Genomic DNA, 23,362 nt, shown 5'->3' with positions numbered 1-23,362 from the left:
AATTTAAGAACATAAGAAATAGGAGCCAGAGCAAGCCAGTCAGGCCCTTAAGTCTGCTCCACCAATCAATAAGATCCAATCTTGGCCTTGACACCATTTCCCCACTCTCATGTCTCCCAACAACAATCTCAGAAGTCCTCTGTAAAACCGTACCACCAGTGTTCTGGCACTGCGATCAATATTAGTATTTCTTGTTGTACATGCATTGTGTTTCACATGCCTGGATATCCCCCCAACCACCTTCGCGGTTTGACTCCAATTTAATAATAATTTGCATCGGTCTTAAGTGGATAATCTCACATTTTCTAACAATGTATTGCATATGCCAGCTTCTTATCCACTCATTTAATATAGGGCGTGTCCCACTGCGTCGACCTAATTCGCGAGTTTAGAAGAGTTTGCCCTCGACTCATACTTGCAGCATGGTCGACCCGAGGTCCTAGGAGGTCTTTGTAACTCTCCTTCATGGTCGAGAGTAGTCCCCGCGTACTCGAGGCCTCGGCTAGGTTACGGCGTGTTTTTCAATATGCTGAAAAATGCACGCGAGTAAAAAAAGGTCGCCATGGAAAAAATCAATATGTTTTTACTTGTAGGTTTAGTTGAGGTAGGTCATAGTAGGTCGTAATGCTATCGTAGGTAATCGAAGGCAATCAAAGGTAGTCAAAGGTAAAGCTCGTTGAGAAAAAAAGTAAGTAAACCAACCGGTAATGTTAAATGCCCGCTAAACTTCATTAAACGTTGTCTTGCTTCTTAAAAGTGTCTCCACTCCTCCTCCCCCGCCCCCTTCTCTCCCCCCCTCACCTCTCCGCGCTCTCTAAAGGACTTACCGTTACTGTGCCAGCCATCTTTTACCATCCTGTTCATCACGGGTGTGAATTTCAGACAGCGCTCCCCCGCTTTCCCTGGCCCCCGCCTTTGCGGTGTGTGTGTGTGTGTGTGTGTGCGCAGACAGTCGATCCGGCTCGCTGTTTCATCGCTGACGGTTGATCCGGCTCGCTGTTTCATCGCTGACTGTTGATCCGGCTCGAAGTTTTTCAGGCGAGTGCCCTCGAGCTTGAAGGTCGAAGACTGTCACTGAAAAGTCGTGTTAGTGGGACTTGGTGAACTCTCCATAACTTACTAGTAAACCTAGTTTTGTATCATTCGCCCACTTATTTTGTATCGTCTCTGGATTGTGAAGGCCCAATGGAGTCATCCCTTTACACCTAGATAGTGTAAGTAGAGGCAGGGGACAGTGGGCAGTTCTTCGAGCAAGATCTGACCCATAGTATCTGCATGCATGCAATTCTGTGACTGCTGTAAGTGAAGCCCTGCTCCTCCGCAGGGTGCATTGTTGAGGATATTACGTAGGCAATGAGTGCTTAATCAATCATTTGAAATTAACACCCTCTCACACCAATGGGCTGTATTATCCAACCTCCTGATGCCATGTTTTTGGCACCAGCGCTCCTGTTCCTGGTCTCCTCCTTCGACATTTCCTGATTTTCTGGCCTCCCTCCAGACAACTACTGAGACTTGCGATCTGTCTAACCCAACCCAAACTCACGATCCACCTGTTCGTCACAGACCAGACCATTCACACCCTTGGTAACTTGAACAAAGAAACTACAGTGTACTGAGGAATGAATTGAAACTATAATCCCTCCTCACTGACAGTTAAACCACAAAGTGTTCATATAGTTCAAACTCTTTTTTCAAAGCAAATAAACCTTGCAAATTACACTACCAAAAATCTTTTCAGCTTTTGCAGCAGATATTTGATGATCAGAAATATTAGCAGGTATAAAAATGTTTTATATTATACAGAATATTGTGAGCAATTTTGGGCACCATTATCTGAGAAAGGAGGTGCTGGCTCTGGAGTTGGTCCAGAGGAGATTTACAAGAATGATCCCAGGAATTAGTAGGTTAACCTATGATGAGCGTTTGTCGGCACTGGGCCTGTACTCGCTGGAGTTTAGAAGAATGAGGGGGGACATAGAAACATAGAAACATAGAAAATAGGTGCAGGAGGAGGCCATTCGGCCCTATGAGCCAGCACCGCCATTCATTGTGATTATGGCTGATCGTCCCTTATCAATAACCCGTGCCTGCCTTCTCCCCATATCCCTTGACTCTACTAGCCCCTAGAGCTCTATCTAACTATCTCTTAAATCCATCCAGTGACTTGGTCTCCACTGCCCTCTGTGGCAGGGAATTCCATAAATTCACAAATCTCTGGGTGAAAAAGTTTTTTCTCACCTCAGTCTTAAATGACCTCCCCTTTATTCTAAGACTGTGGCCCCTGGTTCTGGACTCGCCCAACATTGGGAACATCTTTCCTGCATCTAGCTTGTCCAGTCCTTTTATAATTTTATATGTTTCTATAAGATCCCTCCTCATCCTTCTAAACTCCAGTGAATACAAGCCTAGTCTTTTCAAATTTTCCTCATATGACAGTCCCGCCATCCCAGGGATCAATCTCGTGAACCTACGTTGCACTGCCTCAATCACAAGGATGTCCTTCCTCAAATTATTAGACCAAAATTTTACACAATACTTCAGATGTGGTCTCACCAGAGTCCTATACAACTGTAGAAGAACCTCTTTACTCCTATACTGAAATCCTCTTGTTATGAAGGCCAACATTCCATTAGCTTTCTTCCCTGCCTGTTGTACCTGTAAGCCAACTTTCAGTGACCGGTGTACAAGGACGACCAGGTCTCGCGGACCTAATTGAAACATATAGAATAGTGAAAGGCTTGAATAGAGTGGATGTGGAGAGGATGTTACCACTAGTGGGGGAGTCAAGGACTAGAGGTCTTGCCTCAGAATTAAAGAATGTTCTTTTAGGAAGGAGATGAGGAGAGATTTCTTTAGTCAGATGGTAATGAATATGCGGAATTCTTTGCCACAGAAGGCTGTGGAGGCCGTCAGTGGATATTTTTAAGACAGAGATAGATAGATTCTTGATTAGTACAGGTATCAGAGGTTATGGGGAGAAGGCAGGAGAATGGGTTTAGGAGGGAGAGATCAATCAGCCATGATTGAATGGCGGAGTAGACTTGATGGGCCAAATGGCCAAATTCTACTCCTATTCCTTATGACCTAACCAGGAACAAAGACCGCTCACTTCTAGGTCCCCACATTTTAAATCTTTTGAACACACTAATTCACAATTGGAATATGGCCTTCCAGACACTGAATGCCCACCAGTACTTCTTCCAAACAGATCATATACGTCTATGTGCCAAAATCATCGATGGTAATACTTTAACCTATCATTGTAAGGATTACAGAAAAAAAAATCGATCCAAAAACCAACATTGGTGTGGACACATCTCTGAATAGCAGTCAGTCAGGTAGCCTTGCTATTAGTTTATTTTCCTTCATAACTGAGCAGACTGTTGTGTCTGTATCGTTTGCCAATTCAACATTAATGGAGGGATCCAACCCAGGAACTATTTGCTCATTCTTACAGTCTGTGTTGTACTTAGCAACTGAACCATTTCGATTAAACAAATTACATCACTCTCTACATAAGCTGTGAATATTGGAGCAGAAATATTGCTGTACTTCATACATTATTTTACACTTATGACAGAAATTTAAAAGTCAAAAGAGGGGTGTAATTATAAAGATCAAAGCAGTTCAAAATTCAGGAACAATGGATTTGAGTTTGTGAGAGTTGCGGGGGCGGTGAGATTATAAAAAGGCAAGACGATATTGGGATCAGCTCAGAAGTCAATGAGGTCAAGCAGTGTTTGCATATTACTCCAAAAAGTGACCATATTTACAAAGCATTAATGTTGGTGTCTGCTGGTTTTCTCTATATCTTTGTGGAAATTATTTCTGGTAACCTGCATCATTGCATTGGGCCAGAGTTTTCTGGCAAGCATATGTTTTATCTCCATAATGTTATTGGTGCACAAAAATTCCATTAAAGTCTGGAAAGGGAAATATCATGGATTATAAATCTCCACAATTTAGCAGACGATTTGTTCTCAACTGACCCATGAGCCTCACAAAATTGTCATAGAAAGTTGACACTGATATTTTATACGGCTTGGACACTTTTAATTATGAGGTTTATGTTGCTGCAATGCTACTGTAGCCCAGTAAGCAAGCAAGTGAAAGTCAGTCCAATAAATTAATCCCAAAGTTTTAAATATATATTTATTCCTTCCACCTTTCTTTTTGTCTTTGTGGTAATTCAACACTTCCTTGCTTTATTTAACTCCTTGTATCAAAGTTGTACCCTGTATCAGCAAGTCGAAGGAGCTAGTTATTGACTTCAGGAAACAAGGCAGTGCACATGCCCCAATCAGCATCAATGATGCCGAAGTGGAAATGAGTGAGAATTTCAAGTTCTAAGGTGTAAATGTCACCAACAATTTGTCCAGGACCAACCACATTAAAGCTCTAACAACAAAAACACACAATGCCTCCACTTCCTCAGAAGACTAAGGAAAGTCAGTATGTTTCCAGCGATTCTTACCAACCTCTTGCCATGCACGTAGAGAACATTTTATCAGGGTGCATCACAGCTTGTTTTGGCAACAGCTCTGCTCAAGGCCACAAGAAATGACAGAGTGTTGTGTATGTAGTGTTGTCAATCACACAGACCAGCCTCCCCACCATCGACTACATTTACACTTCATACTGTCTCTGGAAAGCAGCCAACATAATCAAGGACCTTTTTCATCTTATTATCCGCTTTTCTCACCTCTTCTGTCGGCCAGATGATACAAAAGCATTTAACCATGTACCACCTGATTCAGAAACCCCGCACTTATCAGATTACTAAACAATCCTCCGTAATACAGGGCCTAGTCCCAATCTTCCAACCTACCTCATTGTGGACCTGGGACTTTTTCTCTGTAACTAACACTATAATGCTGCAACACTTTATTTTTCACTCTGGTATGTTTCTCTTTGTACTGTTGTGCTTATATATGGGTAAATTGTACTGATGCAGAGTATGACACGATTGGATAGCTCGCAAAGTTTTTCACTGTATCTCCATACAAGTGACCACAATAAACCAAACCAAAAGTTAACTCTGATTTAGTTGGTTAATATGAATCTATCTGTCTCCATTAATGGTTTAAAGAAAATTACTATTTTTTGAACATTGAATTCTCCAATTTTAGATTACTTCTACAAACACCTCCCTTCCCCCTCCGTCTTCCTGCCACCCCACCCCCTTCCCCCCCCCCCTTCTCCACAAAAAGTCTGTTAACCAGCTCCACAGTCCGCAACTATGTATCCCTCTTGGGCTCACGCCTGTCTCCAGCCAACAATTGGCTTATGAGGGAACCTCCTTGCCTGAGGTCATTTGATTTGTCCTTTTATTTTCTTGTTTCCAGTTTTTTTTCCCCACTCTCCTTACTACAATCACTCTGAAGAAGGGTCCTGACTTGAAATGTCACCTATCCATTTCCTCCAGAGATGCTACCTGACCCGCCTAGTTACTCCAACCATTTGTGCCTATCAAAGAGAATAACTGTTGGCATTGTTTAAGTAATCCAGAGTATTGCAATCAATACTGCTTTATCCATTTTCACCTAGCAATTTGTGTAGTGGTTAATTGGAAAATGAGGAAAGAAATCCAACCTTCATTTTCCAGTGCAAAATGTCTTGATCCTAAAAAATGGTAATGTTTTCACATTCCTATTTTAGTGGGATATTGAGTATCACAAATAAAAATGAGTACAGTTTTAAATTGTGCTTTAATTGTATTCTTTCAAGTAGTCAGAACCCCCAAACACCCATAATTCTGTAGCCATTTTTTAGGATTTTATCCAAAGGTGTATTTGCATGATCATGGCATATACGTAAATAAATGAACACTCAATGATTCAAGGAATACAGAAAAAGGACAGGTGAAACAACCTTAGTAAAAGTGGAAATACAAATAGACAGTCTGGCAATTTTATTGAACCATTGTAAAAATGGAAAGTTTCAGTCAGGATGCTCAGAAAATTAATTCCCTCCGACTAAAAGGCTAGGCTTGTAATCACCGGAGTTTAGAAGGATGAGTGGGTATCTTATAGAAACATATAAAATTATAAAAGGACTGGACAAGCTAGATGCAGGTAAAATTTTCCTAATGTTGGGTGAGTCCAGAGCCAGGGACCACAGTCTTAGAATAAAGGGGAGGCAATTTAAGACTTGGGTGAGAAAAAACTTTCTTCCAGAGAGTTGTGAATTTGTGGAATTCCCTGCCACAGACGGCAGTGGAGGCCAAATCACTGTATGGATTTAAGAGAGAGTTAGATAGAGCTCTTGGGGCTAGTGGAATCAAGTGATATGGGGAGAAGGCAGGCACGAGTTATTGATTGGGGACGATCAGCCATGATCACAATGAATGGCAGTGCTGGCTCGAAGGGCCGAATGGCCTCCTCCTGCACCTATTTTCTATGTTTCTATGTTCCTATCTATGTTAAAACACAGCTGAAAACCCCCAGGAGAAACCTTTGTGGTAAATATTTTTGACTAGTATTGCATTAATTTAACAAAGTTGATCTTTATAAAAACTAGTATTTCATCCATCTTCACAATGGCTTGAATCCACACTTCTTAAAAGATCCCTTACTCTTGTTTCTAGCTGTTTGGCTCAAAATGGTGAAATAAAAATCTTGTTATTTAATTTCATCACTCAGATATTAAAAAAAATAAAAATATTTTCAACTCTCATCTCCGTTTCACTAAACTTTATTCTTCAAACTAATGAAGAATAGTTATAAAATATTAGGGCTCCGATAGTAACAGAACTACCAAACAGATGTCACCAGTGGAGGCTTTTCTACTGTTGCTCAGTTGTGTGTTTGTATGACTGACCCTGAAACTTCTAAAAGCTGCATTAACCAGCTTCAATGTTTGGATAGAATGATGGAATGCGTTTGTGCCATGACTATTTTAAGCATGTAAGTAGGTGTCGACGTTAATAGGTAGGCTGCTGGATAGGTGGATCATTAGGTTCTCAATATTCTATTTTATATACCGCAGAATCATGTACAAATTTCATTTTATGTGTCCCATTAGCTTTTCTGAGAATTTTAGCATACTTCAGATGAAACATATGTCTTACAGAATCACATTTTACACACAATATTGCATTGCACTGGTTTGAAAAGATGACACAGTGCTTTAGATATCCACTGCTATATTGCCATTGTCTCCAAGAGGTTACGAGCAGAGTTGGTAACACAAATTGCAGAGAATGGACTTAGATTAACAGTGGATGCCATTCTGACACAGGTTGTCGCAAGGACTGCAGCATGGACAGCCAGTGATCACCCTCTTTGGATGTTTCCCTCCCTATGTATGCACGACCTAAAAGCTGCCTTGTGCTGACTTTGGCGAGTGAAACTTCATACACAGAAGTTATAATCGTGGACTGATTTATAACATACTCTGATACAGTGAAAAATATGACCTGATTGAACACTGTTATTTCAGACTTTGGATTTGCTGGTGTTTTCTGGTGCCTCATCTTGTGTTGATTGATGTAGAAATCTACTCTTATGTAAATATCTGAAATAGAATAAACAAGGTCATATTGAACCAAATGGGATTTAAGGCAAGTTACAACAAACACTGGCAATTAATGCAGCCTCACTACTGGCAAGGATATGCACTCTAGTTGATAATTCACAGCATTAGTTATTCATAAATGCAATTAATATTGTTCTGGAATGAAATGCTTCTGTTGGAATTATTTAGATTTTAAGAGCAAAATTAGTTAAAACTAGCTGCAGAATCAGTCTGACTAGTCCATGATGTTATTTACATTTAAACAAATACACACCTGTAGGACAGACATAACTGGCACGTATGCTGTGCCTTTGTTGAGAATAGACTAACGTCTTTCACTACACTGCAATCAATCAAATGTTTACATGGAGGCAAAGGACGGGAGAATGGGGCTTCATCATTCTGAGGCAGCTCATGGGTCTGGTAATACCAATGGTGGACTAAAGTCTATAGTTTGCAGCAAAGTGAGAGGAGGTGGGTATTGCACCCAGGAAGGTGGGATATTGAGTGGCTTAGTGTAGGAACCAGGGTAGAGTTTGATCGCAATAGGGTCACAGCAGGAAGAAGGGAAGATGAAAGTGAGTTTAAAATTAATAATAAAGTACTGCAGAAGCTGGAAATCTGAAATAAAATGGAAAGTGCTGAGAAAACCTAGCGGGTGAATAAGCTTTCATTTACACAGATGTAGTTTCAGGCTGAAGATAGACACAAAAAACTAAAGTAACTCAGGGGGTCAAACAGCATCTCTGGAGAAAAGGAATGGGTGACGTTTCGGGTCAAGAACCTTCTTCAGACAGTTTCAGGCTGTTGATCTTTAGATAATAGTAAGATTTAAGATGCAGAGACTGGGAGATAGCTAGAGAGAGGATGAATGCCTGTGATAGGAAGTGGAAGGAGAGATTAAATTATAATAAGGATTATTGCTATAGTAAGAAGGGATGTTAAAACTATTGGTGAATAGAGTTAGTAGTGGTTTTCTTCTTGCTGTTATAATTTCCCTACATTTCTTTATTCTCCCTCTGCTGGATTCATATTCAGCTCACTGTCACCATTGTGATTCGCTGATCACTTATTAATGTTCAGATAAATATATTCCTTTTTCCTACTTTTATGTTCATTTTTCCTATTTTCTCTCATTTAGCAAAGCTTTCTTTAATGTTCCTATCCCTTTAATTGGGAAAATCATTTTAGATTTTATTGTAGAGCCTTTCTATAGCAACAGAACAGGACAATCCTCTCGTTCCTTACAATTCTTTGCTTTTCAGTTTTATACAACCTTACAGGATCTTCTGGTAATCATCAGCTTTCTCATACCTGGTGCTCAACAGCGTAATATAATGACTAAATAGATAAGTAATTAATTCTAATTAAGTTCCACTCAGAAGAGTGTTCTTTACTTGTTTCAATTATTTTTTAATTGCTCCAGTAGTTATCCTTGCATTTCAATACACTATTTGGATCACGAGAATGAAGACCAGCATGACCTGACATAGCGCTGAGCCAATGCAAATCTTCTCCAATCTCCAACATCAATTGCTCGCCTTGCCAATTCAATAAATACCTTCATCTATGTCAGAGTGAGAGGTAGAGGGACATTCATTAATCAAAAATGACCTTTTTAACATTTTTTGTTTAAAATATAATTTTATATTATAACGTGAGCCTTTTCTGATAAACATGTATTACTTTGATAGGCCTTGCTTCTCTTTGGTGTGCTATTAATTATGTCCTTATTGGGCTGACAGGATTACCTTGATGCATAAACCTAGTCCTCAAATCCTTGTGATTGTCCTCCTCCATTACCCAGTGGTCACACTTCATCAGTACTTCACTGGCTAAAAGAAGTGGTTTGATGTCATGAAGGGAGATGTGAGTAGCAAAAATGCTCATTTTTTTATCACCTAATCAAGATTTCAGTATATGACCTTGGCACTATGCCTGCAAGAACATGAAACTTTAACAAACAGCCCAATCTTTGTTAGCTCTGAAAACCACTGCTCTTAGACTCCAGAAAGAAACCAGTTAGCCTATCATGTCAATAACATTGAATAAGACACATCTGGCCTGTCTCATTATTCAGCAATCAGTGCATGACTCTGCAGGTCAGACCGTTCACACAAACATCAGACTATTTTTAACATTTAATGAGTGTTTCTGCCACTATTCCATTATCAGCGCATGTTCCAGACCCCTATCACCCTCTGGATGAAAAACAAAATTTCCTCATAATTTGACTAGTTACTTTCAATCTATACAATACCTTTTATTTGTCATTTGAACCTCACATGAGGTTCAAACGAAATTTGGTTTCTGCAGCCATACAAGAAAAGAACCAAGACACACACCAACACAATTCACATAAACATCCATCACAGTGAGTCTCCTCCTCACTGTGATGGAAGGCAAAGTCTTGTCTCTCCCTGCTCTCCATTCCTCTCCCGAAGTCGAGGTCAAAGCCCCCGGCGGGCGCTAGCAAGTCCGCGGCCACTCAAAGCCACGCCGGGCGATGTAAGGCCCTGCCCCGGGTCTCGATATTGGAGCCCCCGGCGGGCGCTAGCAAGTCCGCGGCAATTTACAGCCGCGCCGGGCGTTGTAAGGCCCTGCTCCAAGTCACTCTCAACCCCGCAATTCGAGCGGGAGAAGTCGCCGTTGCCGGTGCCCCGCAAAGCGGTCTCCCACCGGGGACCCGAGAGCTCCCGGTGTCACCATCCACTGGAGTCGGGTCGCAGCAGCGCGCCGCCGCAGCTCTCCACGCTCCGAAGCTGGCCAGCTCCACGGAGGTAGGTCCGCAGCTCCGCAGCTCCACAGCTCCACAGGCTCTGTGACTTGAGCCTCCAGGTCGTTCCGGTTGGAGGCCGCTCCACGGTGCTAGGCCCCAACGGCAACGGAGACCCGACAGGGAAAAGGTCGGGTCTCCATGCAGGGAAGAGATTTAAACGTTTCCCCCACCCCTACATACACATACACACTACAAACTATACCCTCAACGGGACAAAAAAATAAAAAATACACAGACAGACTGCAGAGGCCGCTGCGACGTCGGTCGCGCCACCCACATCTCGATGCTCTATGCTCCTACTTTGAGCCCTATGCTAGAAGAAGTAGGACCATCTTACATCCTATTTGATTTCAAATTGCAGTTGTACAAAACATTAGTTAAACATTAAATAGAGAAATTGGATAGACTGGGACTGTTTTCCCTCGAACGAAGGAGGCTGAGAGTGATCTTATGGAGGCTTATAAAATTAGGAGAGGTAGAGATAATATAACAGTCTAAACATAGAAGGCATAGATATAAGGCGAGAGGGGAAAGATTTAAAGAATATCTGAGGAGCAGGTTTTTTATATAGAGGGTGGTGGATGTATAGAACGAACTGGCAGAGGAGGTATTAAAAACATTAAATGGATATCTTGGTTGGTGTGTATGAGTAGGGGCCAAAGACATGTTTCTGTGAATCAGAGAAAAACATCCAGTATCCCTTTTAAAGCACTGTTGACACTCCTATTGCGACTTTTAATGATCTGTGGATCTTCCACATCTCTCAATATCCTGCCATTCATCATATTTTCCCTTGCCTCTACAAATGCATTACTTCTTATCTTGATGACATCTAAGGACAACAGACCAAGACCACTATGGTCTCCTCCGACGTTATTATGTATATGTAGGTACAATGTACTTCTGTCTTTTCTTTTCAAAGTCAGATGCATAGCGTGTTTGATATTGGGCATAAAGAGGGAGACCATTGCTTTAAAACTGCTAATTTATGAAACATTATAATGTCATTGGATGCTGCCCGGTTTGAAACAGAGGCCAGTACAACCAGTTTCATGCAATGAACAGTCACGGTCTGTTGAGCTCTGAGTTTGTGAGTCTCTTTAGTTCTTCACCAATAGGTTTTTCAAAGAATTCAGATCACATCGCTATTGTCGGTGAACAATTAATCATGTAATCCTTTGAAATATGTATAAATAAATGTCCTCAGGTTTTGAAGATGAGAGACTGATAGATTTTGTCAAACAAAAGTAATAGGAGATATGTGGAACGTCAGTTTTATGGTGTTAGGTCAAACATTAGACATGATCTCATTGAACAGTATTGTGGGTATTGCCGGTACAGCTGTTCAATGTTCTAATGTTCTATCTCACAAACCACAGGCCAATAATGACAATAGGTTTCTGTCCTTTATTTGCACTTACCACATTTCAGCTAAAATGATCTAACTGGATAAACTTGTTATTGCAGATTCCATAATGGTTATTATGAGAGTTGGCAGCTTTTCCCATATTGCTCTGCTGCCAGACTACAGTGCCAGACTGGCTCATGCCCATTCTCAATCATGATTTGGTTGGGGTAAAGTGTGGGTGACGAGGAATGGTGTGCAGCAGTTAGTGCTATATGACTGCGTCATTGCCCCATGGATTTGTTCCTGTCGCCATATTAATTTTGCTTCCACCTGATATTTACCAATTAGCTCCAAAAAAAATCATAGAACCACAGGATTGATGCAGCAGGAATGGAGGTTTATTGGCCTATCTCCCCCATGCTCATTCTTTACAAAGGTATTTAAGTCAGAACTATTCCCTAGCTCTTTCTACGGGGTCCTGCAGCTTTTTTAACCTCAACTATTCAATTCCTTTTTAAGGAATTATTGAGTTTTGTGCTTTTCAAAGTTTTGGAAAGGCTGATTTGTACTATGTAGATAGATTATGTCATTTGTTGACCCTCTTAATGATCGTAAAACCTATTCAAAACCTCTTATAACCTATTGTTTTTCATACCTTCAAAAAATTCTCACATGCATAAAAGAGCCAAATAGAAATAAATCTTTAGTTGTAAGGTTGTAAATATTTGTACAAAATGGGGTTAAAGAGTTTTGAATATTTATGGGTCTGTCTTAATAATAAAGTGGAGTTGGGGAAATTAATAAAGCTATTTTTAAATGACTGGTTCACCTCATTATATGGCTATCATTCCGTGGTGTTTTCATTTGATGATAGATATCAGTGGTTAATTCTTCATCAATATTGAACAATTAAAAAAAAAAGATAATTTGAAATGATTTTCTATTGAATGGTATAAAAGCATTCTTCCAGGAAACAAACTGTAAATTAACATTCACTGGTTAGGACTCAGCTGGAATATTGTGTACAGCCATGGGCATCATGCTGTGGGAAAGAAGACAAGAGATTGCGGATGGTGAAGAGGAGACTTATTAAAGTAATAACGGGAATATATAGAGTGACCTCAGGCACAAATATATCTCCAAAAACAGAGAAGGTACAGTTGAGGCATTCAAAATCTTTTGATTCAAAAGGGTTTTGATTGTGCAAGTAAGTAGAAAATATTTCCACTGGTAAAAAATTAAGGAATCAGAGAGCACCAGATTTAAGGTAATTGGCAGAGGAACCACAGAGAAAATGGGGACTTATTTTTTGTCTGAGTTATTATGGCCTGGACTGCACAGGCTGAAAAAAAATTCCAAACATATTTGATAAAAAAGTCCCAAAAGGAATTGGAAAATAATTGAAACCAAAAATGTGCAAGGTTGGGCTCAGCAAGCTGAACAATCTCCTTCTGTGCTGCACAACTCAGTGGAATGGTATTGTCTCAAATTGTCTGATTCAGAGGAAATTGCTATGCCTGTATTACTCACTAAACCGCTTAAATGCCAATGCTAATGCACTTCACTTCCTTGAAATGTTTCTCTTCAAGTTAATCAAAGATAGGCATCATTATCAGAAGATAACTACAAATGAAAAAGTCCTACGTCCACCTTTCACCTACAGATCATCTCGTCCTCCCTTTCTTTATAATGGCTACCTTCCCTCTCCAATCTCAGTTCTGATCTGGCCCACCTCCCCCCCCCCCCCCCCCCACGAGCTTCCCTTGTTTCCCTTTCCCCTGACTCTCGTCTGAAGAAGAGTCTCAACCCGAAACGTCACCCATTCCTTCTCTCCAGAGATGCTGCCTGCCCCGCTGAGTTACTCCAGCATTTTGTGTCTATCTTAGGTCTTTGACTTCATATTCAAACCTGCCAAAGAGATTTATGCAAGTGATGATTATTCTGCACGGTTGTTTTTCATGAGATATATCCTAAACTGTCTTTTCATGACAAAGTCATTTTTTCATGACAAAGTCATTTTTGTTCCAAGTTGTATGTTTCCCTTCATTCAATATTTCCAATTATTTTGGACCTTGTTGATTTTCATTCAGTACTTGCAGTACCTGTCCCAGCAATCCTTTTTCTTCTCAGACGGTCCCTTGAGATTGAGGATAATTTGCTTGGTTTTGCTCAATTTTGCTCTCTGTTTTTGTAGGGTGGTGCTAGAAAGCTGAGATCAATGTGGGAACAGCAGATTCCAGCCTCTTCCATGGATTGGGCTGATGGGGTGGCAGGGTGGATAGTTTGTGCGATGGCCCACTCCTGCTTTATTCACAGGCCTTTGTGTGATTCTAATCGTGTATTGTCTTGCTGCTGACTGGTCCGCACGTAACAAAAGCTTTTCACTGTACCTTGATACACATGACAATAAACTAAACTGAAACGATCTTCTCTAGTTTAAGCAGTCAAAGGCCAGAGATTCCCAAAAGACAGATTGGATGTTTCATGCCATCATGGAGGCATGGAGTTTGGTTAATAATCACTTCCCCTGACAGAACTTGGAATGGTATACCTATTTTGGAATTATGTGGCTTGTGCAATGTTGACAACAGACATGAAAGATATGTGCATAGTGTCTAGTAGAGATAGGACAAAGAAATACAAGATGCTCCATTTGAGATTTGTCACAAGTGTTTCGCAATTTATTTTCCTCTTATGACTCATTGTTAAATGTTCATTTATCTTTTCTCCTTTCAGAAACATATGATTATCCCCGTTTCCACACTACAAATGAATCAGGACTTGGGTATCTATATGGGATAGTAACTGGAATGAGACACTGACAATGATTGACATCCTTCTGGTTAAGCCAATATTGCAGCTTTCTGGCTAATGACAAAGAGTCTACCCAGACAAAAAATCCTGACAAATGAATTAAAAACATCATAGATAGACATAGATAAACATCATAAATAGATTCCAAATTTGTTCTTTCACTTTTTACACTCCACTCCGTTCCTTCCATGGATTTGATGTTTTTAATTGCCCCCTTAAACAATTAAATAGAAATATTCCATATAGCATAGACATCTTCTAAATATAATGTTTACCAGAAGAAGCAATGAAATTATAAAATGTTGAATTATAAATGGGACTAATTCTTGAGTTGATAAAATACAGTAAATGTAGGATATAAAATACATATTGCCATTTGTGATTTGTATTTTCCATTTTATTTTGCTAGCTCTGAATGGTGATTTTTACCTTTGCAGTTCCCAGATGTACAGCCACTAGATGGTGCACAAACTGCAGTGGAGCACCCTGTGTTTCTGTGCAGGACCTCTACTAAAGACTGCTTTATTTCATATTTCAAATATTTGTCATGCTAATAGGAGATCATACAGACCATCGAGTTTATGCCATCTCTCAGGGCAATCTTATCAATCCCATTGCTGCACTTTTCCCCCCCTCATCTATTCTATCTCACATCCCCATCAAATGTCTATGATTTTCCCACTGTCCAACCACAGTAGGGGTAATTATGTGAATTAACCTGCCAAGTAACATATCTTTGGGATGTGGGAGAAAACTACAGCACCTGGAGAAAACCTAGGTGATTATCAGGAGGGTGTGTAAACTCTACACCAAGGTCACTGGAGCAGTGAGGCAGTAGCACTATCTGGTGCACTACTGTGTCACCTGGTCCAGGAATATCGTTGCAACACACAAGAATATCACTGTATCAACATAATAATCCATGATTCTGCCCCTTATCCACTCAATGTAATACGAAAATACCCTAGAAAATGTTGTAACTTCAGCAGATCAAAATGTTTCTGTGGAGAGAGTAAATGTTTCAGATTAGAAAAAAAAGTAATTGAGCCGTTTGTTGCTTGACTTGTTGAGCATTTTCAATATTTTCTGTTTTAATTTCAGATTTCAAGCATTGTGGCATTTTGAGTCTGAATGTTTAAGCTTCCAGATTCAAACAGAAAATGCAACACTTTTGAAAGACCTGTCAAGGTGTAAACCTGAGGCAGAACATTAATTGAATGAAAACTTTAATGAAAACAAGGCTGATAAATTCTATGTTTTTCTCTCAAAATGGCCTTGGAACAATGTAGTTTAAGGATTAGAGCTTTGTATACCTGTATCTGGACTGTTGCTCAGGCAACCAACTTTCACCTTCAGTGGTGTAACTTCCAATTTCTGGGCTGTTGGAAGGTATTTAAGAGATACAAATATTTCTCCAATGACATCCTGAGGGAACCAAATGCAATTAAAATTATAGTAAATTTGCTGTTTACACATGCACCTTAATTTTTCCATCTATTGTCAGTTTTAAATAATTATGAACTCTTTTGCTAAAACTGTTAGTTAAGTATGTTTCTGTTACCAGATTCTTAAAAGAGTAATCTTTGCAAGCAACCTCTTTTTAGCTAACTGATTCTTGGAACAAATGTTAAGTCATAGTATACTACAGTGAGTTTGAGCTTCGTTTGGGACTATTGGCCATTTATGGGCCATGACTCTTTCACAAGTGTCTCATCATTGATTTGCTACTTTTTTTGGAGTGTAGGAGGGTGAGGGGTGATCTTATAAAGGTGTATAAAATCATGAGAGGAATAAATAGGTTAAACGTACAGTTCTTTACCCAGAGTAGGGGAATTAAGAACCAGAGGACATAGGTTCAGGGTGAGAGGGGAAAGATTTAATAGGAACCTGAAGGACAACTTTTTCACTCAGAACAGTGGTTATATGGAACGAGCTGCCAGAGGAGGTAGTTGAGCCAGGCACTATAACAACAGGGGTAGCACAATGATGGACAGGTACATGGATATGAAAGGTTTAGATGGATGTGGGCCAATGGCTGGCAAATGTGACTAGTGCAGATGGGGCATCTTGATCAGCATGTGGAAGTTGGGCTGAAAAGTTTGTTTCCAAGCTCTGTGACTATGACTCTTTAATCTGCTGTAAGATATTGATTTTATATCTCCACCTTTTTGGAAAGTATGAATAACTCAGCTCCCATTCTAGAAATGAAGATGTTCAAAGAGAATGGAAGCATGAAATGAGACTGAAATAGGTGTTTTGTTTTCCTCTCCTTCAGTGCAAAATTCCTGATATCATCTCAAAAACACCTCGAAGAAACAAATTAAACTCTGTAGCAAATTGTGGGTACAGATTATTATTACTTCATTCCAAATTTTTCAGTTACTCCATTTTCAGTTACTAACATATTTCTTAATTAATATTGAATAGTACAGGAATAAATATACTAATGTCTTGAAAAGCCACAATAGTAACATCATTTATACCTTTTGGATCTTCTGTAAGTCCTCACAGAATTCTGTTGCATTTGATAAATTTAAGTTGCTGAATGATATCCGTACTTCCCCAAAAGCATCAAATCGTGAATATTTGTCAAAATCCAAGACCTGGCAAGAGATTATTTGCAAGGAATCATATTGTACAAAGGACTAATGTTAAAAAAAAAACAGACAACTAAATGTCAACAAGAGATGGTTAATCCAGATTTTAGTTTGTTAGTAGAATAGTAATGTTTGCTTCTATCCTGATAGTGAAGTGAAGTTTTGCCATTACATAAAATAGTGAATATGATGTCCTTGCAGGCTTGATGATAGATGCCGCCATCTAGAGGCTGTGCCTCATGTAGATACTTTCGATGGTGAGGAGGGCAGTGCCTGTGATGGACCGGGATGAGTCCTCCAGCCTCTGACTGCTAGGGAACTTTACTAAACACTTTCCTTCACTTAAAAACATAAGATTTCATCAATATTCTCTGCTTCCTGTTAACTAGCCAGCTTTCTGTCCATGTTACTCTAACACCTTTTATTCCATTACCATGTATCTTCATCAAATATCTTTTGGAAGTCCATATATACCACCTAAACTGCATTTCCCTTACATTACCTCTATGTGCATCATATTAAACACTATTACATCAGTCAGCCATGATGTGCCTTGAACAAGTTCATGCAGACTTTCTCTAATCAGACAAGCCAATAGCGACTGCTATTTTTGTCCCTGATCTATCTGTCGTTACTGGGTTTATCCTTAGATCCTTTTTGAATAAGAGTGTAATATTTTCATTCTTCAGTCATCACCCACATCTTTGGAAGACCTGGCCAGGGCTATACAGTATATCTTTGGTGCTTTAAAATATAATTATCTTAGAGAAGTTTACAATCTCTTTATTATTGTAAGATCTTTAAGTACGCAAACTTTTTGGTGTCATTCCTAGGCCCACGGATCACAAGGCAAGATGCTGTTTCTAAATTTAAGTGATTGACGTTTTAACTCTTGCTACATTAGAATACAATAACTTCAGTTAATTTATCCATCTAGTGGTTAGAGTATTTGAGGATTTGAATTAAATCAACATTATCAGCAATCAGAGCTAATTTTAACTAGGGTTTTGATTACTAATCTATTTGTCATCATGCAATAATAAGTAAATATTCAATCACTCACTTGGTATATGTTAAATCCCGTTAAATGAAATGTATATATTAAATCCAGCCAAGTTGCTGGAATTGTTGCCATTATTATTCAAAACTATTATAATAGTCATAATCATACAGCATGGAAACAGGTCCTTCGGCCCAACTTGCCCACACCAGCCAAGTACACTAGTCCTACCTGCCTGCGTTTGGCCCATATCCCTTAAACCTGTTCACTGTCAAGTTAATATTTTTTTACTATTGGCCACAACACAAGTAAGTCCTATCCATGTACCTGTCTAAATGTTCCTTAAATATTGCGATGGTACCTGCGTCAACTATATCCTCCGACAGCTCGTTCTGTAAACCCACCACCGTTTGAGTGCAATAATATCTTTTAATTGTGAATTGATTTGTTTATATAATATTCAACTCCTTGTAAATAGTTTTAGTGTACTGAACATGCACAGCACTCATTAAAAGTTGGAGGAAGTTGTTAAAGATGTTTAGGATTAGCTAAAATTAACAAATTTCAAAACCAAACCATTTGTTGTACAGGGAATAAAAACATTCCGAAGCGAACGAGCACCAGCATTCTATTCGTTCATCCACAATTGGCTGTGATCAGCTTTGGTGAATGATATACAGCCTCTACCCTTTCAAACGACAAGAAGGTGAAAAACAAAAGTGGCAGAAAAATCAAGGGCAAGAAACAAATGCAGTCACAGAGCAAAATAATACTCAGGAGACTAAGAATTTTAAAAAAAGGCAACCTAAATTGTGAAACATTCCCAATAAGTGAATTAATCAGGCAAATAGATACAAACAGGAATTACACAATTGGGAGATACTGAAGGGGACCAAGGATGGGAACTGAACATACAGTGGTAGTCAATGTTTAGGAAGCACAGGTAATATTCAGTGAAGTGTGAGGTGTTGCATATTGGAAACTTGAACTAGGGCAGGACCTTCATGGTGAACAGTAGGGCTCTGGGAAGTATTGTAGAGCAGAGGAATCTAGGAGTACAAACACATTGCTCACTGAAAGTGGCGACACAGGGAGTTAGGGTGGTGAAGAAGGCTTTTGGTACTTTGTTCTTCATCAGTCATGAAATTAAGTACAGAGGTTGGGACTGTACAAAACATTGGTGAAGCTGCATCTACTGAACGTTTTTCCTTCCATTATTTATTATGTAAAAGAATATGTGTGTTATGATTGTGTTTATAGTTTGTTTGGTTGTTTGGTTGTTTGTCTTTTGCACAAAAGTCCGCGAGCATTGCCACTTTCATTTCATTGCACATCTCGTATGTGTATGTGACAAATAAACTTGACTTGACTTGACTTGATTTGGGGTATTGTGTTGAGTTTTGGTCACTGTGCTATAGGAAAGATACCATAAAGCTGGAAAAAGTGCAGAGAAGATTTACATGGGTTGTGGCATGACATGGATTTACAAGGGCCCGAGCTATAGCGAGAAGTTGGATAGGCTAGGACTTTGTTTCTTGGAGGGCAAGAGACTAAAGGGTAATTTTACAAAGAAGTATGAAATCATAAGAGGCATAGAAAGGGTAAATGCATTCTTTTTTCCCCCTATGGTAGGAGAATGACGAACTAGAGGGCATTAGTTTAAGGTGATAGGGGAAATATTTAATAGGAACATGAGTTGCAACCTTTTCACACAGAAGGTGATGGGTATATGGGCCAAACTGCCAGAGGAATCGTTGAGGCAGATTCAATAACAACATTTAAATATCATTTGTGCAAGTAGATGGATTTTTATTCTTATTCCAATTTTTTTTTTAAATTTACTTCTTTTTTTTCCCCCCTATCCACTTTTTAAAAAATTTTGATTGCTGTTTTTCTTACTTTGTTTTATTTATGGTGATGGTGTTGCACTGTTTTGTATATATCTCTTAAAAATAAAAGTATATAAAAAAAAAAAGGACTGGAAGAAAGGTTAAATATACCTCAAGTTTTAAATTAGCCTTCTTGCGGATATTGCTCTCCACAGAACAGGTAAAGCGTTCTCCAAAACAGGGATTTCTGGTGTTCTTCACAATCTTTGTGTCCCATTGGTGAAGAATACATTGGTATCGAGGTAAACTAATAAATAGCTTTATCCGAAGGAAAGAGTCGACACTCTGTTTGGCATGTCGAGCAGGAAGATTAGATGCTTGCAAAACTGTCAGTTGTAGCTTTGATTGTTTTTTATCGTATGATAGAGAAAATTTCAATTTTCCTGTAAGTTCATCCTTTGATTCAGCAACAAGGTCTTCGTTTGATTGTATCAGCTTAAGGCCAACACGATCACAACATTGTTCAGAAAGATTCAGCTTTTGTAGACTCTCCTGGGGTCTGTACATCTTTAAGAAAAATCATGTACACATGAATCAATGCAAAATATACATTTGTCATCAATTAATACAATAAGTATGTTCAAATCCTGACATTCACTTGCCTTGTAATTGTGTATTTTCATATCTGAATACTTGTCTTTATCTGACGAGCTCAGAAAGTCTGAATAGTTATTTTGCGATGACAAGTTGCTTCCTTCTGTATATTGTTTCTTGGGTTCAATCTTTGTAACTATAAATGTAACAATGGTTACAAGGTTTTTAGGAAATGTACATTAATGGAGTGGTTAAAATGATTTGGTTATTTTGTGAGAACTTGCAGATTTAAAGCCGAGATCTAACTTTCACCAATGCAGTATTTTGGAAGATACGAGTGTCTTGGAAAAGTCAACAACTCACAGCATTGTTTTATACACTGTAATGTGTACCCTTGCATTTGGGGAGCATTTAATAACACACACAGGATCGTAGGATATTACACTCTCTAACATAATTCTTGCCTTCATTAGTGCCCAATGCAAATCATTCATGGAGGGGACTGTATCCAATTGCAGCAAGATCTGGATTACTTTAATCTTTTTTCAGATAAATCCTCTCTCCAACAATGATAATTCTAATTATGTTATCCTGTCATTTACTAACATTACCATCACCCGATTCAGTATGCATTGTTGCCTCGTATCTCTAGAAACCTGGTTTTGATCCTGAGCTCAGATGCACTCCCTCTGATGTTTACACATTTTCTCCATTACTGTCGATTTTCTATGGTGCTCTGTATTCCTTCCACATCCTAAAGACATGGTAGGTTAATTGGCTAATATAAATTACGTGGTAGAGATGGATGCCAGGAGAATTAGAGCAAGTTGCTAAACACGAGAGAAAATAGGTTACAGGGAAATATGTGGGGAAAGGGGGCCGATGGAAATCCCCTGAGTGCCACCAAAGACTCAATGGCCTAAATAGCCTTCATTAAAGTTATAAGAAAATAATGAGAAAATTATATTGACAAAAATCCTAACTGGACCATCCATGTAAATACTCGACTGCATTCACATTGGGTCAAGGAATAATAATTTATATAAATTGTAGTGGATTCTACAGTACTCTGTACTAATCTTGTGTACATTTCTGACCCTTTTGTAATTTATGTAAAGGTCTTGGAAGAAGAAATTAAATAAGTCTGCTTCTCACTCAACCAGCTAAATTTGTTAACTAAAGATTGGTGCTGCACTATTTTCATTTTCTACAATTTTGCAAATGTCACAAAAAGCCAAGCATATGGATACTTGTGCCCCCCCCCCCCCCCCCCTTCTGGTGTGAAACAGCATAACTACAGCACCCCCTACCTTCCAACTGTTCTGGGTGTTTAACACGTGATTAGCTTAGGACTAATAAAGGTGGTGCTGTTGTGTCAATGCCTCCAAGGTGGAAGCTCAGATAAGGCTATGGCGCATAGTTGGAAATGAAGTTAGAGCATCATGTAAAAAATTATTATTACTTAAAAGAAATATTAGTCTGTATGTCACTGATCCCTGAATATGATCTCCCTGTCCCATTGTGCCACCATATATAATCGAATGCTACCACTGAGGAGAGGAGATGTTGCTTTCCTTAGAATACATGGATTTCTGCCAAGTTGTACAAAACATACTAGGCACTGAACAATCTTAAAGCCTTTTGAAAGCTTATACAGAACCTACCTCTTGTTTTCTTTGCATTTTCATGTTCGTAGTAAAGATAGATCTGCCATCCAAGAATTATCATGGATATCAGAAAAAAAAGAACAGCTGCACCCAAAAGGCCAATTGTTATTGTGTTGCCCAGATGAATGTTTAAACTCTGAGCAAAGGCCAAGATTATGCCAGTTCTTGTCATGTTCCACCTTTGTATGAAAGATAAAATGAAAAAAAGTAAGGAACATACTGTAGCTGGCTTGCTTTTGTTGAAAGATTTAAAAACTACACAGTGAAAATATTGTACAGAATAGTTTAAAACACTTTTAGTTGGTGCAAACTTTGTAGTTACATGCAATTTCAAAGACTTGAAAGACATTGATTGCAGGCCACTTTACACCAACCAACAATTCAATCTGATTGTCAGTTGCAGATTATGATCCATAATATCAATGTATTTATGATAGTCTCATTCATTGATTCTGAATGCTGCTCAGTGATGTGCTGGGAGATATGCAAAAGTGGATGCAGTCTGGTTGGGAATCATAAAGCTCCTATCTCAACTCTTGTTTCTGGTGTAAAGCACTCTGGTATCATTTCAAAATGCTGGAGTAACTCAGCATCTCTGGAGAAAATGAATGTGACGTTTCAGATCGGGACACTTCTTCAGATCAATCCAACATGCTGTGTCTATCTTGGGTTTAAACCAGTATCTGTGGTTCCTTTTTATTACGTTAGTATCGTTTCAAAATGGATTTGGGCAATTTATAATTTTTTTGTGGCTGATCTGATTAGATATTATTACTAAATGGAACCATGTTTTAGTGCATCAAAAATACATGCAATCCAAGTTCTGGGCAGTGGTGTCCAGCTTTTCATTGTAAAAGCTTCCATTTGGTTAATTATAAACCAGCTTTTTATAAAAAATCTTGAGAAGTCATTTTGGAAAGGATCTTGCCAGAATGCAATTTTTGGCACATTTATAACTCAATTAAACTTATAAAGTACTAACAGTGGATTTAAATTTTTTTTTAAAGCTGCAGTAACTAATTGCATTTTGTACATACTGAAATGTCTCAATTACATTGTCATCAATAATGAGAAGCGAAACCCTTGTGTGGATTCACTTGGATTGCTCCACTTCAAGGTGTTTGCATCATTGGATAATAAACATAGAGGTCTTTGAGAGAAGCCTTTAATGGGAAGCTTGAAAAGTTAAATTTTGAAAGGTTTGCATTCAATTTTC

At 39.0% G+C, this 23,362-nt stretch overlaps 1 protein-coding gene across 1 annotated transcript; it reads right to left on the bottom strand.

Moving 5' to 3' along the window:
* Window positions 1–7,210: 7,210 nt before the first annotated feature.
* LOC116984398 (synaptotagmin-5-like) lies at window positions 7,211–22,318 on the bottom strand. The gene is made up of 7 exons (XM_033038553.1): window positions 22,144–22,318; window positions 20,548–20,675; window positions 20,057–20,452; window positions 16,943–17,062; window positions 15,773–15,884; window positions 9,270–9,353; window positions 7,211–7,518 (listed from the first exon to the last, which is right to left on the bottom strand). Exons 1-7 carry the CDS (start codon window positions 22,316–22,318, stop codon window positions 7,211–7,213), a joined length of 1,323 nt encoding a protein of 440 aa, XP_032894444.1.
* Window positions 22,319–23,362: the final 1,044 nt, after the last annotated feature.

This window comes from Amblyraja radiata, chromosome 20 (assembly GCF_010909765.2).
Source record: "Amblyraja radiata isolate CabotCenter1 chromosome 20, sAmbRad1.1.pri, whole genome shotgun sequence".
Classification (NCBI taxonomy): Eukaryota; Metazoa; Chordata; class Chondrichthyes; order Rajiformes; family Rajidae; genus Amblyraja; species Amblyraja radiata.
Note: the sequence above shows the minus strand (reverse complement) of the source record. Positions and strands in the feature narration are given on the sequence as shown.

Excerpts from the sequence above, each read along its gene's own strand:
- LOC116984398 (XM_033038553.1), bottom strand. The coding sequence starts at position 22,318 with ATGACAAGAACTGGCATAATCTTGGCCTTTGCTCAGAGTTTAAACATT. Across the intron at positions 20,453-20,547 it reads TGAAAATACACAATTACAAG|ATGTACAGACCCCAGGAGAG; the intron begins GCAAGTGAATGT and ends TTTTTCTTAAAG. Across the intron at positions 9,354-15,772 it reads GAGCAACAGTCCAGATACAG|CCAGTGAAGTACTGATGAAG; the intron begins GTATACAAAGCT and ends CACTTCTTTTAG.